This window comes from Oncorhynchus masou, chromosome 32, assembly GCF_036934945.1.
Source record: "Oncorhynchus masou masou isolate Uvic2021 chromosome 32, UVic_Omas_1.1, whole genome shotgun sequence".
NCBI classification, from domain to species: domain Eukaryota; kingdom Metazoa; phylum Chordata; class Actinopteri; order Salmoniformes; family Salmonidae; genus Oncorhynchus; species Oncorhynchus masou.
The window spans coordinates 94128975-94149723 of NC_088243.1; the positions used below are offsets into that span (position 1 = coordinate 94128975).

The following is a 20749-nucleotide window of genomic DNA, read 5'->3' on the forward strand; positions in this document are numbered from 1 at the left end:
CCACTACCACCACCTCCATCACTAAACTGTTATCATTACCACCCATACCACTACTACCACCACCACCATCACTAAACTGTTATCATTACCACCCATACCACCACCACCATCACTAAACTGTTATCATTACCACCCATACTACTACTACCACCACCATCACTAAACTGTTATCATTACCACCCATACCACTATTACCACCACCACCACCATCACTAAACTGTTATCATTACCACCCATACCACTACCACCATCACTAAACTGTTATCTTTACCACCCATACTACTACTACGACTACCACCATCACTAAACTGTTATCATTATCATTACCACCCATACCACTACTACCACCACCATCACTAAACGGTTATCATTACCACCCATACCACTACTACCACCACCACCACCAATAAACTGTTATCATTATCATTACCACCCATACCACAACCACCACCACCATCACTAAACTGTTATCATTATACCACCCATACCACTCCTACCACCACCACTAAACTGTTATCATTACCACCCATACCAATACTACCACCATCACTAAACTGTTATCATTACCACCCATACCACTACTACCACCACCACCATCACTAAACTGTTATCATTATCATTACCACCCATACCACTACTACCACCACCATCACTAAACTGTTATCATTACCACCCATACTACTACTACTACTATCACCATCACTAAACTGTTATCATTATCATTACCACCCATACCACTACTACCACCACCATCACTAAACGGTTATCATTACCACCCATACCACTACTACCACCACCACCACCAATAAACTGTTATCATTATCATTACCACCCATACCACTACTACCACCACCATCACTAAACTGTTATCATTACCACCCATACTACTACTACTACTATCACCATCACTAAACTGTTATCATTATCATTACCACCCATACCACTACTACCACCACCATCACTAAACGGTTATCATTACCACCCATACCACTACTACCACCACCACCATCACTAAACTGTTATCATTATACCACCCATACCACTCCTACCACCACCACTAAACTGTTATCATTACCACCCATACCAATACTACCACCATCACTAAACTGTTATCATTACCACCCATACCACTACTACTACTATCACCATCACTAAACTGTTATCATTATCATTACCACCCATACCACTACTACCACCACCATCACTAAACTGTTATCATTACCACCCATACTACTACTACCACCACCACCATCACTAAACTGTTATCATTATCATTACCACCCATACCACAACCACCACCACCATCACTAAACTGTTATCATTATACCACCCATACCACTCCTACCACCACCACTAAACTGTTATCATTACCACCCATACCAATACTACCACCATCACTAAACTGTTATCATTACCACCCATACCACTACTACCACCACCACCATCACTAAACTGTTATCATTATCATTACCACCCATACCACTACTACCACCATCACTAAACTGTCATCATTACCACCCATACCACTACTACCACCACCACCATCACTAAACTGTTATCATTACCACCCATACCACTACTACCACCACCATCACTAAACTGTTATCATTACCACCCATACTACTACTACTACTATCACCATCACTAAACTGTTATCATTATCATTACCACCCATACCACTACCACCATCACTAAACTGTTATCATTATCATTACCACCCATACCACTCCTACCACCACCACCATCACTAAACTGTTATCATTACCACCCATACCACTACTACCACCACCATCACTAAACGGTTATCATTACCACCCATACCACTCTACCACCACCACCACCAATAAACTGTTATCATTATCATTACCACCCATACCACAACCACCACCACCACCACTAAACTGTTATCATTACCACCCATACCACTCCTACCACCACCACTAAACTGTTATCATTACCACCCATACCAATACTACCACCATCACTAAACTGTTATCATTACCACCCATACCACTACTACCACCACCACCATCACTAAACTGGTATCATTATCATTACCACCCATACTACTACTACCACCATCACTAAACTGTTATCATTATCATTACCACCCATACCACTACTACCACCATCACTAAACTGTTATCATTACCACCCATACCACTACTACTACTACCACCATCACTAAACTGTTATCATTACCACCCATACCACTACTACCACCACCACCATCACTAAACTTTTATCATTACCACCCATACCACTACTACCACCACCACCATCACTAAACTGTTATCATTACCACCCATACCACTACTACTACCACCACCATCACTAAACTGTTATCATTATCATTACCACCCATACCACTACTACCACCACCACCATCACTAAACTGTTATCATTACCACCCATACCACTACTACTACCACCACCATCACTAAACTGTTATCATTATCATTACCACCCATACCACTACTACCACCACCACCATCACTAAACTTTTATCATTACCACCCATACCACTACTACCACCACCACCATCACTAAACTGTTATCATTACCACCCATACCACTACTACTACTACCACCATCACTAAACTGTTATCATTATCATTACCACCCATACCACTACTACTACTACCACCATCACTAAACTGTTATCATTATCATTACCACCCATACCACTACTACCACCACCACCATCACTAAACTGTTATCATTACCACCCATACCACTACCACCACCACCATCGGTAAACTGTTATCATTATCATTACCACCCATACCACCACTACCACCACCACCATCACTAAACTGTTATCATTACCACCCATACCACTACCACTACCACCACCACTAAACTGTTATCATTACCACCCATAACCCCACCCATGACTGAAAAGACACATGACATGGTAGTGGACCAGTGTCAACATGACTGAGAAGACACATGACCTGGTAGTAGATCAGGGTCAACATGACTGAGAAGACACATGACCTGGTAGTAGATCAGGGTCAACATGACTGAGAAGACACATGACCTGGTAGTGGACCAGTGTCAACATGACTGAGAAGACACATGACCTGGTAGTAGATCAGGGTCAACATGACTGAGAAGACACATGACCTGGTAGTAGACCAGGGTCAACATGACTGAGAAGACACATGACCTGGTATGAAAGACAAAACAAAACAAGATGGGAAATATTATCGACATGACTTTTCACTGGCTGTCCCTCAGGTTGTGGCAGGAGGACACATATTTGGCTGCCAAAACTGCACATGGTGGCTTTTCACCCAATAAATATTAGATTTTTAGTTTCAAATTCTTTGTATTGAATTATACTTTTGGGAAAGACATATTCTCTTAGGTCTGAGTATTTGTCACAGTGTAATAGGAAATGCAGCTCTGTCTCTACCTCTCCCCTGGAGCAGAGTGAGCACAGCCTGTCCTCTCTGGGCAGCCATCTTTGTCTGTGACGACCGGTCTCTATAGCCAGTTTGTCCTCTCTGGGCAGCCAGGTTTGTCTGTGACGACCGGTCTCTATAGCCAGACTGTGCTCTCTGGGCAGCCAGGTTTGTCTGTGATGACCGGTCTCTATAGCCAGACTGTGCTCTCTGGGCAGCCAGGTTTGTCTGTGATGACCGGTCTCTATAGCCAGACTGTGCTCTGGGCAGCCAGGTTTGTCTGTGACGACCGGTCTCTATAGCCAGACTGTCCTCTCTGGGCAGCCAGGTTTGTCTGTGACGACCGGTCTCTATAGCCAGACTGTCCTCTCTGGGCAGCCAGGTTTGTCTGTGACGACCGGTCTCTATAGCCAGACTGTCCTCTCTGGGCAGCCAGGTTTGTCTGTGACGACCGGTCTCTATAGCCAGACTGTCCTCTCTGGGCAGCCAGGTTTGTCTGTGACGACCGGTCTCTATAGCCAGACTGTCCTCTCTGGGCAGCCATCTTTGTCTGTGACGACCGGTCTCTATAGCCAGACTGTCCTCTCTGGGCAGCCAGGTTTGTCTGTGACGACCGGTCTCTATAGCCAGACTGTGCTCTCTGAGTCTGTACCAAGTCAGTTTTCTATCAGTCTCTCTCTGTCTCTAGTCATGTGTGTAGCAGGGATCGGTCTGGTGATGCTCTTCTTCAGTTGGCTGCTGTCCATCTTTAGAGCTAAATACCATGGATACCCTTACAGGTAATAAACACACACACACACACACACACACACACACACACACACACACACACACACACACACACACACACACACACACACACTTCTTTTTCACTCTGTGTTGTCTGACTAACTGTTTGTGTTTCCAGTTTCCTGTTGAGTTAGAGAGCTGGGAGGAAGAAGCCTGGAAGTTCCAAAGTGCCTCGGACGCCTCACACCACAACACAACAACAACAACACAACACACCACAACACACCACAACAACAACACACAACAACACACAACAACACACACCACCACAACACCACAACACAACAACACACCACCACAACACACCACAACAACACACCACAACAACACACCACCACAACACAACACCACCACAACAACACAACAACAACAACATAACACAACACCACAACAACGACACACCATCACCACAACACCACAACACCACAACACACCACCACAACACAACAACACAACAACACAACACCACAACACACCACCACAACACAACAACACAACAACACAACACCACAACACACCACCACAACACACCACAACACCACAATATAACACCACCACAACACACCACCACAACACACCACCACAACAACACAACACCACAACACAACAACAACACACCACAACACCACAATATAACACCACCACAACACACCACCACAACACACCACCACAACAACACAACACCACAACACAACAACAACACACCACAACACCACAATATAACACCACCACAACACACCACAACAACACACCACAACTCAACAACACCACAACACACCACAACAACACACCACAGAAACACACCACAACAACACAACACAGCAACACACCACAACAACACACCACAACTCAACAACACACCACAACTCAACAACACACCACAACACACCACAACAACACACCACAACAACACACCACAACAACACAACAACACAACACAACAACAAACCACAACAACACAACAACACACCACAACAACACACCACAACACCACAGCAACACACCACAACAGCACACCAAAACAACACAACAACACCACACTACCACAACAACACACCAACACAGGACAACAACACACAACGACACACCACAAGAACACACCAGAACACACCACAACAACACAACAACCCACCACAACAACACACCACCACAACAACACAACGCACAACCCACCACAACAACCCACCACAACAACACACCACCACAACAACACAACGCACAACCCACCACAACAACACACCACCACAACAACACACCACCACAACAACACAACGCACAACAACACACCACGACAACACACCACAAGAACACACCAGAACACACCACAACAACACAACAACCCACCACAACAACACACCACCACAACAACACACCACGACAACCCACCACAACAACACAACAACCCACAACAACCCACCACAACAACACACCACCACAACAACACACCACGACACACCACCACAACAACACACCACCACAACAACACACCACCACAACAACACACCACCACAACAACACAACACACAACAACACACCACAACAACACACCACGACAACACACCACAACAACATAACACACCACACTACAACACACTGTTCATCTGGCTTTGGCTTTATCTCCTCTGTTACTAGAAACTACCAGGAAGACATTGTTTACAATGACATTTACAAAGTTCAGACTGTCTTTTTATAAATAAATAAAATAGATATGAAGGTGACCTTTGACACCAGATTGGTCATAACAGCCAGTACTACCTACAGTATGGTGGTGATGATGTTCTACCTACAGTATGGTGGTGATGATGTTCTACCTACAGTATGGTGGTGAGGATGTTCTACCTACAGTATGGTGGTGAGGATGAATAACCTACAGTATGGTGGTGATGATGTTCTACCTACAGTATGGTGGTGATGATGTTCTACCTACAGTATGGTGGTGAGGATGTTCTACCTACAGTATGGTGGTGATGATGTTCTACCTACAGTATGGTGGTGATGATGTTCTACCTACAGTATGGTGGTGATGATGTTCTACCTACAGTGTGGTGGTGAGGATGTTCTACCTACAGTATGGTGGTGATGATCCTTATCCTCCATTTCCTCTATGTAGATAGAACATCCTTATCCTCCATTTCCTCTATGTAGATAGAACATCCTTATCCTCCATTTCCTCTATGTAGATAGAACATCCTTATCCTCCATTTCCTCTATGTAGATAGAACATCCTTATCCTCCATTTCCTCTTTCTACATGGAGGATAAGGATGTTCTGTCTACATAAAGGAAATGGAGATATTGGTGTACATTATTTGTACTGGTCAATGCATCTAAAGCATTATGGTTCTACACATGTTGTACCGGTGTTGATGATCAGTACAGACTGGGTTAGAGAAAGAAGAGGGTCTGTAACTGAGTGTTGGTGTATGGAGGGTTATGTGATATCTGACTGAGCTGCTGTATGTCTCTGTCTGTCTCAGGTGGTGATGATGCTTGTTGCCATTAAAGTGCCTTAATGACTATTCCGCCTCCTGTGGATGTTTCCAGTCTTCTGTCTCCTCACAACAGTCCTCACAAATTAGTATTGGACCATAATGACAGCCCTGTCTCCTCACAACAGTCCTCACAAATTAGTATTGGACCATAATGACAGCCCTGTCTCCTCACAACAGTCCTCACAAATTAGTATTGGACCATAATGACAGCCCTGTCTCCTCACTACAGTCCTCACAAATTAGTATTGGACCATAATGACAGCCCTGTCTCCTCACTACAGTCCTCACAAATTAGTATTGGACCATAATGACAGCCCTGTCTCCTCACTACAGTCCTCACAAATTAGTATTGGACCATAATGACAGCCCTGTCTCCTCACTACAATCCTCACAAATTAGTATTGGACCATAATGACAGCCCTGTCTCCTCACTACAATCCTCACAAATTAGTATTGGACCATAATGACAGCCCTGTCTCCTCACTACAATCCTCACAAATTAGTATTGGACCATAATGACAGCCCTGTCTCCTCACTACAATCCTCACAAATTAGTATTGGACCATAATGACAGCCCTGTCTCCTCACTACAATCCTCACAAATTAGCATTGTACCAGAATGACAGCCCTGTCTCCTCACTACAATCCTCACAAATTAGTATTGACCATAATGACAGCCCTGTCTCCTCACTACAGTCCTGACAAATTAGTATTGACCAGAATGACAGCCCTGTCTCCTCACTACAATCCTCACAAATTAGCATTGTACCAGAATGACAGCCCTGTCTCCTCACTACAATCCTCACAAATTAGTATTGACCATAATGACAGCCCTGTCTCCTCACTACAGTCCTGACAAATTAGCAATGTACCAGAATGACAGCCCAAACAGCACAACCCGTCATTCTGTTACCTAACTTTGCATCTCCACTGTTCTTCAAGTAAATATGTTTTTGTGAACTATTCAGTGGAAAGTGTTCAAAGTAGTCCTTGTGCAAACAGTTGTATGGTTTGTTCAATTTTGAAATCATTGATTTAAAGTGAAAAATCTGATTCTTTGTGTCTGTTACTGTGGAATATACCATTAACATCTGTGCTATAGACTGGCTGTCATCTGGGCCTGCAGCGTTTATCCACCTTTAACCCCTAGGTCTGGCTGTCGTCTGGCCCGGCAGCATTTGGCCATCTCTAACCCCTAGGACTGGCTGTCCTCTGGCAGCGTTTAGTCACCTTTGTATTGGACCATAATGACAGCCCTGTCTCCTCACTACAATCCTCACAAATTAGTATTGACCATAATGACAGCCCTGTCTCCTCACAACAGTCCTGACAAATTAGTATTGACCATAATGACAGCCCTGTCTCCTCACTACAATCCTCACAAATTAGTATTGACCATAATGACAGCCCTGTCTCCTCACAACAGTCCTCACAAATTAGCATTGGACCATAATGACAGCCCTGTCTCCTCACTACAGTCCTGACAAATTAGTATTGGACCATAATGACAGCCCTGTCTCCTCACTACAGTCCTGACAAATTAGTATTGACCATAATGACAGCCCTGTCTCCTCACTACAGTCCTCACAAATTAGTATTGGACCATAATGACAGCTCTGTCTCCTCACTACAGTCCTGACAAATTAGTATTGACCATAATGACAGCCCTGTCTCCTCACTACAGTCCTGACAAATTAGTATTGACCATAATGACAGCCCTGTCTCCTCACTACAGTCCTGACAAATTAGTATTGACCATAATGACAGCCCTGTCTCCTCACAACAGTCCTCACAAATTAGTATTGGACCATAATGACAGCCCTGTCTCCTCACAACAGTCCTCACAAATTAGTATTGGACCATAATGACAGCCCTGTCTCCTCACTACAATCCTCACAAATTAGTATTGGACCATAATGACAGCCCTGTCTCCTCACAACAGTCCTCACAAATTAGTATTGGACCATAATGACAGCCCTGTCTCCTCACTACAGTCCTCACAAATTAGTATTGGACCATAATGACAGCCCTGTCTCCTCACAACAGTCCTGACAAATTAGTATTGACCATAATGACAGCCCTGTCTCCTCACTACAGTCCTCACAAATTAGTATTGGACCATAATGACAGCCCTGTCTCCTCACTACAATCCTCACAAATTAGTATTGGACCATAATGACAGCCCTGTCTCCTCACTACAATCCTCACAAATTAGTATTGGACCATAATGACAGCCCTGTCTCCTCACAACAGTCCTGACAAATTAGTATTGACCATAATGACAGCCCTGTCTCCTCACAACAGTCCTCACAAATTAGTATTGACCATAATGCCAGCCCTGTCTCCTCACTACAGTCCTCACAAATTAGTATTGGACCATAATGACAGCCCTGTCTCCTCACTACAATCCTCACAAATTAGTATAGGACCATAATGACAGCCCTGTCTCCTCACTACAATCCTCACAAATTAGTATTGGACCATAATGACAGCCCTGTCTCCTCACAACAATCCTCACAAATTAGTATTGGACCATAATGACAGCCCTGTCTCCTCACTACAATCCTCACAAATTAGTATAGGACCATAATGACAGCCCTGTCTCCTCACAACAGTCCTGACAAATTAGTATTGGACCATAATGACAGCCCTGTCTCCTCACTACAATCCTCACAAATTTGTATTGACCATAATGACAGCCCTGTCACCTCACTACAATCCTCACAAATTAGTATTGGACCATAATGACAGCCCTGTCTCCTCACAACAGTCCTGACAAATTAGTATTGACCATAATGACAGCCCTGTCTCCTCCCAACAGTCCTGACAAATTAGTATTGACCATAATGACAGCCCTGTCTCCTCACTACAATCCTCACAAATTTGTATTGACCATAATGACAGCCCTGTCTCCTCACTACAATCCTCACAAATTAGTATTGGACCATAATGACAGCCCTGTCTCCTCACTACAGTCCTGACAAATTAGTATTGGACCATAATGACAGCCCTGTCTCCTCACTACAATCCTCACAAATTAGTATTGGACCATAATGACAGCCCTGTCTCCTCACTACAATCCTCACAAATTAGTATTGGACCATAATGACAGCCCTGTCTCCTCACAACAGTCCTGACAAATTAGTATTGACCATAATGACAGCCCTGTCTCCTCACAACAGTCCTGACAAATTAGTATTGACCATAATGACAGCCCTGTCTCCTCACTACAATCCTCACAAATTAGTATTGACCATAATGACAGCCCTGTCTCCTCACAACAGTCCTGACAAATTAGTATTGACCATAATGACAGCCCTGTCTCCTCACAACAGTCCTGACAAATTAGTATTGGACCATAATGACAGCCCTGTCTCCTCACAACAGTCCTGACAAATTAGTATTGACCATAATGACAGCCCTGTCTCCTCACTACAATCCTCACAAATTAGTATTGACCATAATGACAGCCCTGTCTCCTCACAACAGTCCTGACAAATTAGTATTGACCATAATGACAGCCCTGTCTCCTCACTACAATCCTCACAAATTAGTATTGACCATAATGACAGCCCTGTCTCCTCACTACAGTCCTGACAAATTAGTATTGACCATAATGACAGCCCTGTCTCCTCACTACAGTCCTGACAAATTAGTATTGACCATAATGACAGCCCTGTCTCCTCACTACAGTCCTCACAAATTAGTATTGGACCATAATGACAGCCCTGTCTCCTCACTACAATCCTCACAAATTAGTATTGGACCATAATGACAGCCCTGTCTCCTCACTACAATCCTCACAAATTAGTATTGACCATAATGACAGCCCTGTCTCCTCCCAACAGTCCTGACAAATTAGTATTGACCATAATGACAGCCCTGTCTCCTCACAACAGTCCTCACAAATTAGTATTGGACCATAATGACAGCCCTGTCTCCTCACTACAGTCCTCACAAATTAGTATTGGACCATAATGACAGCCCTGTCTCCTCACAACAGTCCTGACAAATTAGTATTGACCATAATGACAGCCCTGTCTCCTCACAACAGTCCTCACAAATTAGTATTGGACCATAATGACAGCCCTGTCTCCTCACTACAGTCCTCACAAATTAGTATTGGACCATAATGACAGCCCTGTCTCCTCACAACAGTCCTCACAAATTAGTATTGGACCATAATGACAGCCCTGTCTCCTCACAACAGTCCTCACAAATTAGTATTGGACCATAATGACAGCCCTGTCTCCTCACAACAGTCCTGACAAATTAGTATTGGACCATAATGACAGCCCTGTCTCCTCACTACAGTCCTGACAAATTAGTATTGACCATAATGACAGCCCTGTCTCCTCACTACAATCCTCACAAATTAGTATTGGACCATAATGACAGCCCTGTCTCCTCACTACAATCCTCACAAATTAGTATTGACCATAATGACAGCCCTGTCTCCTCACGACAATCCTCACAAATTAGTATTGACCATAATGACAGCCCTGTCTCCTCACTACAATCCTCACAAATTAGTATTGACCATAATGACAGCCCTGTCTCCTCACTACAATCCTCACAAATTAGTATTGGACCATAATGACAGCCCTGTCTCCTCACTACAATCCTCACAAATTAGTATTGACCATAATGACAGCCCTGTCTCCTCACTACAATCCTCACAAATTAGTATTGGACCATAATGACAGCCCTGTCTCCTCACGACAATCCTCACAAATTAGTATTGACCATAATGACAGCCCTGTCTCCTCACTACAATCCTCACAAATTAGTTTTGGACCATAATGACAGCCCTGTCTCCTCACTACAATCCTCACAAATTAGTATTGGACCATAATGACAGCCCAAACAGCACAACCCATCTGCACTGTTCTTCAAGTCAATGTATTTTTGTAAAATGTTCCGTGTAAAAATGTTAAAGGTTGTTGTCCTTGTGCATATAGTTGTGTGGTTTGTTGAACTTTGCAATCATTTGTTTTTGTTTGACATATATTTTAAAGTAAAAGATCTGTCAGCATCAATGTTACTGTGGAATGTATGTACCATGAGCATCTGTGGTACAGCCTGGCTGAAGAGCATGCATTTAGTTTTACTTGTATTAACACAGTGTCCAAAGAAGGGCCAGAAGTATACAGAATGGTGTCGTCTGCGTAGAGGTGGATCAGAGACTTACCAGCAGCAAGAGCGACCTCATTGATGTATACAGAGAAGAGAGTCGGTCCAAGAATTGAACCCTGAGGCACCCCCATAGAGCCTGCCAGAGGCCCGGACAACAGGCCCTCCAATTTGACACACTGAATTCCTGGTAAACCAGGTGAGGCAATCAATTGAGAAACCAATGCTGTCGAGTCTGCCGATGAGGATGTGGTGATTGACAGAGTCGAAAGCCTTCGCCAGATCAATAAATACGGCTGCACAGTAATGTTTCTTATCGATGGTGGTTAAGATATCGTTTAGGACCTTGAGCGTGGCTGAGGTGCACCCATGACCAGCTCTGAAACCAGATTGCATAGCGGAGAAGGTATAGTGAGATTCGAAATGGTCACTAATCTGTTTGTTGACTTGGCTTTCGAAGACCTTAGAAAGGCAGGGTAGGATAGATATAGGTCTGTAGCAGTTTGGATCAAGAGTGTTCCCCCCATTTGAAGAGGGGGATGACCGCAGCTGCTTTCCAATCTTTGGGAATCTCAGACGACACGAAAGAGAGGTTGAACAGGCTAGTAAATGGGGTTGCAACAATTTCGGGTCCAGATTGTCTAGCCCGGCTGATTTGCAGCTCTTTCAGAACATCAGCTGACTGGATTTGGGAGAAGGAGAAATGGGGAAGGCTTGGGCGAGTTGCTGTGGGGGGTACAGTGCTGTTGACCGGGGTAGGAGTAGCCAGGTGGAAAGCATGGCCAGTCGTAGAAAAATGCTTATTGAAATTCTCAATTATAGTGGATTTATCGGTGGTGACAGTGTTTCCTAGCCTCAGTGCAGTGGGCAGCTGGGAGGAGGTGCTCTTATTCTCCATGGACTTTACAGTGTCCCAGAACCTTTTTGAGTTTGTGTTGCAGGAAGCAAATTTCTGCTTGAAAAAAAACTAGCCTTGGCTTTTGGATGGTTCCGACCTTGAATATGTGGACATCTATAAGTACCTAGGTGTCTGGCTAGACTGTAAACTCTCCTTCCAGACTCATATCTAACATCTCCAATCGAAAATCAAATCAAGAGTCGGCTTTCTATTCCGCAACAAAGCCTCCTTCACTCACGCCGCCAAACTTACCCTAGTAAAACTGACTATCCTACCGATCCTCGACTTCGGCGATGTCATCTACAAAATTGCTTCCAACACTCTACTCAGCAAACTGGATGCAGTTTATCACAGTGCCATCCGTTTTGTCACTAAAGCACCTTATACCACCCACCACTGCAACTTGTATGCTCTAGTCGGCTGGCCCTCGCTACATATCCGTCGCCAAACCCACTGGCTCCAGGTCATCTACAAGTCCATGCTAGGTAAAGCTCCGCCTTATCTCAGTTCACTGGTCACGATGGCAACACCCATCCGAAGCACGCGCTCCAGCAGGTGTATCTCACTGATCATCCCTAAAGCCAACACCTCATTTGGCCGCCTTTCGTTCCAATACTCTGCTGCCTGTGACTGGAACGAATTGCAAAAATCCCTGAAGTTGGAGACTTTTATCTCCCTCACCAACTTCAAACATCTGCTATCTGAGCAGCTAACCGATCGCTGCAGCTGTACATAGTCTATTGGTAAATAGCCCACCCATTTTCACCTACCTCATCCCCATACTGTTTTTATTTATTTACTTTTCTGCTCTTTTGCACATCAATATCTCTACCTGTACATGACCATCTGATCATTTATCACCCCAGTGTTAATCTGCAAAATTGTAATTATTCGCCTACCTCCCTATGCCTTTTGCACACAATGTATATAGACTCCCCTTTTATTCTACTGTGTTATTGACTTGTTTATTGTGTTATTGACTTGTTTATTGTTTACTCCATGTGTAACTCTGTGTTGTCTGTTCACACTGCTATGCTTTATCTTGGCCAGGTCGCAGTTGCAAATGAGAACTTGTTCTCAACTAGCCTAACTGGTTAAATAAAGGTGAAATAAAAAAATAAAAAATAAATATCCGAGCTTCTGGGCCTGAGTAACAGGTAGTTTAACAGTTTAACATGGGATATATATTATTATTATTATTATATATTATATATATATACAATATATATTATATTATATTATAACAGGTAGCTTTTCATCGTGCCCTGTAGCCTTAAGAAGTTTTCAACATGTTTAGGTTGCCTAGCAGCACGCGCTCTGAAGATAGATGGGGGGCAATCAGTTCACATATTGTGTCCAGAGCACAACTGGGGGCAGAGGGTGGTCTATTGCAGGTGGCAACAGTGAGAGACTTGTTTTTAGAGAGGTGGATTTTTAAAAGTAGAAGCTCAAATTGTTTGGGTACAGACCTGGATAGTAGGACAGAACTCTGCAGGCTATCTCTGCAGTACATCCTACCACACCTACCATACACATATTTAACATGCATGAAACCAAGGCTATTACGGTTACAGAAGTCATCAAAAGAGAGCGCCTGGGGAATAGGAGTGGAGCTAGGCACTGCAGGGCCTGGATTCACCTCTACATCACCAGAGGAACAGAGGAGGAGTAGGATAAGGGTACGGCTAAAAGCTATGAGAATTGGTCGTCTAGAACGTCCGGAACAGAGAGTAGAAGGAGGTATCTGGGGTTAATAAAATAGCTTCAAGGTTTAATGTACAGACTAAGGTGTGGTAGGATGTGAATACAGTGGAGGTAAACCTAGGTATTGAGTGATGATAGAGATATTGTCTCTAGAAACATAATTGAAACCAGGTGATGTCATCGCAAGTGTGGGTGGTGGAACTGAAAGGTTGGATAAGGTATAATGAGCAGGGCCAGAGGCTCTACAGTGAAATAAGCCAATAAACACTAACCACTAACCATCAAGGCAGTTTAACAAAAAGGCCATCAGACTGTTAAACAGCCACCACTAACATTGAGTGGCTGCTGCCAACATACTGACTAAATTCCAGCCACTTTAATAATGGGAATTGATGGAAATTGATGTAAAAAAAATGTATCACTAGCCACTTTAAACAAGGCCACTTAATATAAGGTTGACATACCCTACATACCCTACATTACTCATCTCAAGTATATATATATTTTGGTCCATATTTAACACATGTTATTGGTCCATATTTAACACATGTTATTGGTCCATATTTAACACATGTTATTGGTCCATATTTAACACATGTTATTGGTCCATATTTAACACGTTATTGGGCCATACACATATTTAACAGATGTTATTGGTCCATATTTAACACATGTTATTGGGCCATACACATATTTAACAGATGTTATTGGTCCATATTTAACAGATGTTATTGGTCCATACACATATTTAACAGCTGTTATTGGTCCATATTTAACAGATGTTATTGGTCCATACACATATTTAGCAGATGTTATTGGTCCATATTTAACAGATGTTATTGGTCCATATTTAACAGATGTTATTGGTCCATATTTAACAGATGTTATTGGTCCATATTTAACAGATGTTATTGGTCCATACACATATTTAACAGATGTTATTGGTCCATATTTAACAGATGTTATTGGTCCATACACATACAGTATATATATACACGTGTGATGGGATGTATAAGCATTATGGACAGTTTGTGGATAAAATATTTAGTATACTGTAGGATTTGTAGACGAGGACAGTTCACAGTGCATTGGGAAAGTATTTAGACCCCTTGACTTTTTCCACATTTTGTTACAATACAGCCTTGTTCTAAAATGGATTACACACTACACAGCCTTATTCTACACTGCCTTATTCTACACACTACACTGCCTTGTTCAACACACTACATGGCCTTATTCCACACACTACACGGCCTTATTCTACACACTACGCGGCCTTATTCTACACACTACACAGCCTTATTCTACACGGCCTTATTCTACACACTACACTGCCTTGTTCAACACACTACACGGCCTTATTCCACACACTACACGGCCTTATTCCACACACTACACGGCCTTATTCTACACACTACACTGCCTTATTCTACACACTACACGGCCTTATTCTACACACTACACGGCCTTATTCCACACACTACGCGGCCTTATTCTACACACCACACGGCCTTATTCTACACGGCCTTATTCTACACACTACACTGCCTTGTTCAACACACTACACGGCCTTATTCCACACACTACGCGGCCTTATTCTACACACCACACGGCCTTATTCTACACGGCCTTATTCTACACACTACACTGCCTTGTTCAACACACTACACGGCCTTATTCCACACACTACACGGCCTTATTCCACACACTACACGGCCTTATTCTACACACTACGCAGCCTTATTCTACACACTACACGGCCTTATTCTACACACTACACGGCCTTATTCCACACACTACGCAGCCTTATTTTACACACTACACGGCCTTATTCTACACACTACACGGCCTTATTCTACACACTACGCAGCCTTATTCTACACACTACACGGCCTTATTCTACACACTACACGGCCTTATTCTACACACTACGCAGCCTTATTCTACACACTACACAGCCTTATTCTACACACTACACTGCCTTATTCTACACACTACACGGCCTTATTCCACACACTACACGGCCTTATTCCACACACTACACGGCCTTATTCTACACACTACGCAGCCTTATTCTACACAGCCTTATTCTACACACTACACTGCCTTATTCTACACACTACACGGCCTTATTCCACACACTACACGGCCTTATTCCACACACTACACGGCCTTATTCCACACACTACACGGCCTTATTCCACACACTACACGGCCTTATTCTACACACTACACAGCCTTATTCTACACAGCCTTATTCTACACACTACACGGCCTTATTCTACACAGCCTTATTCTACACACTACACAGCCTTATTCTACACACTACGCGGCCTTATTCTACATACTAGGCGGCCTTATTCTACACACTACACGGCCTTATTCTACACACTACACGGCCTTATTCTACACACTACACAGCCTTATTCAACACACTACGCGGCCTTATTCTACACACTACGCGGCCTTATTCTACACACTACACGGCCTTATTCTACACACTACACGGCCTTATTCTACACACTACACAACCTTATTCTACACACTACACGGCCTTATTCTACATACTACGCGGCCTTATTCTACACACTACACGGCCTTATTCTACACACTACGCGGCCTTATTCTACACACTACACGGCCTTATTCTACATACTACGCGGCCTTATTCTACACACTACACGGCCTTATTCTACACACTACACGGCCTTATTCTACACACTACACAGCCTTATTCTACACACTACGCGGCCTTATTCTACACACTACGCGGCCTTATTCTACACACTACACAGCCTTATTCTACACACTACGCGGCCTTATTCTACACACTACGCGGCCTTATTCTACACACTACACGGCCTTATTCTACATACTACGCGGCCTTATTCTACACACTACACGGCCTTATTCTACACACTACACGGCCTTATTCTACACACTACACAGCCTTATTCTACACACTACGCGGCCTTATTCTACACGGCCTTATTCTACACACTACACTGCCTTATTCTACACGGCCTTATTCTACACACTACACGGCCTTATTCTACACACTACACAGCCTTATTCTACACGGCCTTATTCTACACACTACACGGCCTTATTCTACACACTACGCGGCCTTATTCTACACGGCCTTATTCTACACACTACACGGCCTTATTCTACACACTACGCGGCCTTATTCTACACACTACACGGCCTTATTCTACACACTACACGGCCTTATTCTACACACTACACGGCCTTATTCTACACACTACGCGGCCTTATTCTACACACTACACGGCCTTATTCTACACACTACACTGCCTTATTCTACACGGCCTTATTCTACACACCACACGGCCTTATTCTACACACTACACTGCCTTATTCTACAGGGCCTTATTCTACACACTACACAGCCTTATTCTACACACTACACGGCCTTATTCTACACACTACACGGCCTTATTCTACACACTACACGGCCTTATTCTACACACTACACGGCCTTATTCTACACACTACACGGCCTTATTCTACACACTACACGGCCTTATTCTACACACCACACGGCCTTATTCTACACGGCCTTATTCTACACAGCCTTATTCTACACACTACACGTCCTTATTCTACACACAACACATCCTTATTCTACACACTACACTGCCTTATTCTACACACTATACAGCCTTATTCTACACACTACACGGCCTTATTCTACACACTATACAGCCTTATTCTACACACAACACAGCCTTATTCTACACACTACACTGCCTTATTCTACACACTATACAGCCTTATTCTACACAGCCTTATTCTACACACTACACGGCCTTATTCTACACACAACACAGCCTTATTCTACACACTACACGGCCTTATTCTACACACTACACATCCTTATTCTACACACTACTCTGCCTTATTCTACACACTATACAGCCTTATTCTACACGGCCTTATTCTACACACCACACGGCCTTATTCTACACGGCCTTATTCTACACACTACACAGCCTTATTCTACACACTATACAGCCTTATTCTACACGGCCTTATTCTACACACCACACGGCCTTATTCTACACACTACACTGCCTTATTCTACACGGTCTTATTCTACACACTACACAGCCTTATTCTACACACTACACGGCCTTATTCTACACACTACACAGCCTTATTCTACACACTACACGGCCTTATTCTACACACTACACATCCTTATTCTACACACTACACTGCCTTATTCTACACAGCCTTATTCTACACACTACACGGCCTTATTCTACACACTACACATCCTTATTCTACACACTACACTGCCTTATTCTACACGGCCTTATTCTACACACTACACGGCCTTATTCTACACACTACACAGCCTTATTCTACACACTACACGGACTTATTCTACACGGCCTTATTCTACACACTACACGGACTTATTCTACACACTACATGGCCTTATTCTACACACTACACGGCCTTATTCTACACACTACACATCCTTAGTCTAGACACTACACTGCCTTATTCTACACACTACACGGCCTTATTCTACACACTACACGGCCTTATTCTACACACTACACGGCCTTATTCTACACACTACACGGCCTTATTCTACACACTACACGGCCTTATTCTACACACTACACGGCCTTATTCTACACACTACACGGCCTTATTCTACACACTACACTGCCTTATTCTACACACTACACAGCCTTATTCTACACGGCCTTATTCTACACACTACACGGCCTTATTCTACACACTACACGGCCTTATTCTACACACTACACATCCTTAGTCTAGACACTACACTGCCTTATTCTACACACTACACGGCCTTATTCTACACACTACACGGCCTTATTCTACACACTACACGGCCTTATTCTACACACTACACAGCCTTATTCAACACACTACACGTCCTTATTCTACACACTATACGGCATTATTCTACACACTATACAGCCTTATTCTACACACTACACATCCTTAGTCTAGACACTACACGGCCTTATTCTACACACTATACAGCCTTATTCTACACACTACACGGCCTTATTCTACACTCTACACGGCCTTATTCTACACACTACACATCCTTATTCTACACACTACACGGCCTTATTCTACACACTACACAGCCTTATTCTACACACTACACGGCCTTATTCTACACACTACACGGCCTTATTCTACACACTACACGGCCTTATTCTACACACTACACGGCCTTATTCTACACACTACACGGCCTTATTCTACACACTACACGGCCTTATTCTACACAGCCATATTCTACACACTACACAGCCATATTCTACACACTACGCGGCCTTATTCTACACACTACACGGCCTTATTCTACACACTACACGGCCTTATTCTACACACTACACGGCCTTATTCTACACAGCCATATTCTACACACTACACGGCCTTATTCTACACACTACACGGCCTTATTCTACACACTACACGGCCTTATTCTACACACAACACAGCCTTATTCTACACACTACACGGCCTTATTCTACACGGCCTTATTCTACACACTACACAGCCTTATTCTACACACTACACTGCCTTGTTCAACACACTACACGGCCTTATTCCACACACTACACAGCCATATTCTACACACTACACGGCCTTATTCTACACACTACACTGCCATATTCTACACACTACACGGCCTTATTCCACACACTACACAGCCATATTTTACACACTACACGGCCTTATTCTACACACTACACGGCCTTATTCCACACACTACACGGCCTTATTCTACACACTACACGGCCTTATTCTACACACTACACGGCCTTATTATACACACTACACAGCCTTATTCTACACACTACATGGCCTTATTCTACACAAAACACATCCTTATTCTACACACCACACAGCCTTATTCTACACACAACACGGCCTTATTCTACACACTACACGGCCGTATTCTACACACGCACATTTTAACAAGGCTAATCTGAAAACAAGACCCCCTAAATTGTATCAGCATATTGATTGCGCAACCAGGGCTGTAAAACCTTGGATCATTGCTATTCTAACTTCCGCGATGCATATAAGGCCCTCCCCCGCCCTCCTTTCGGAAAAGCTGACCAAGACTCCATTTTGTTGCTCCCTGCCTACAGACAGAGCTAAAACAAGAAGCTCCCGCGCTCAGGTCTGTTCAACGCTGGTCCAACCAATATGATTCCACGCTTCAAGACTGCGTAGACTGGGATATGTTCTGCACTCTATCATCAAGGCCTTGAGATAGAAGCTGTTTTTCAGTCT

General features: G+C 43.5%; 1 protein-coding gene across 1 annotated transcript in view; it reads left to right on the plus strand.

Annotated features, from left to right (window-relative positions):
- The window catches only part of LOC135526816 (magnesium transporter protein 1), a 34971-nt gene extending 28254 nt beyond the window's left edge, over nucleotides 1–6717 (plus strand). Inside the window, exons 9-10 of the mRNA XM_064955490.1 lie at nucleotides 4099–4189; nucleotides 4318–6717. Coding sequence (XP_064811562.1) covers nucleotides 4099–4189; nucleotides 4318–4333 — 107 coding nt within the window. The 3' untranslated portion in view covers nucleotides 4334–6717. The remainder of the gene's footprint in view (nucleotides 1–4098; nucleotides 4190–4317) is intronic.
- Nucleotides 6718–20749: the final 14032 nt, after the last annotated feature.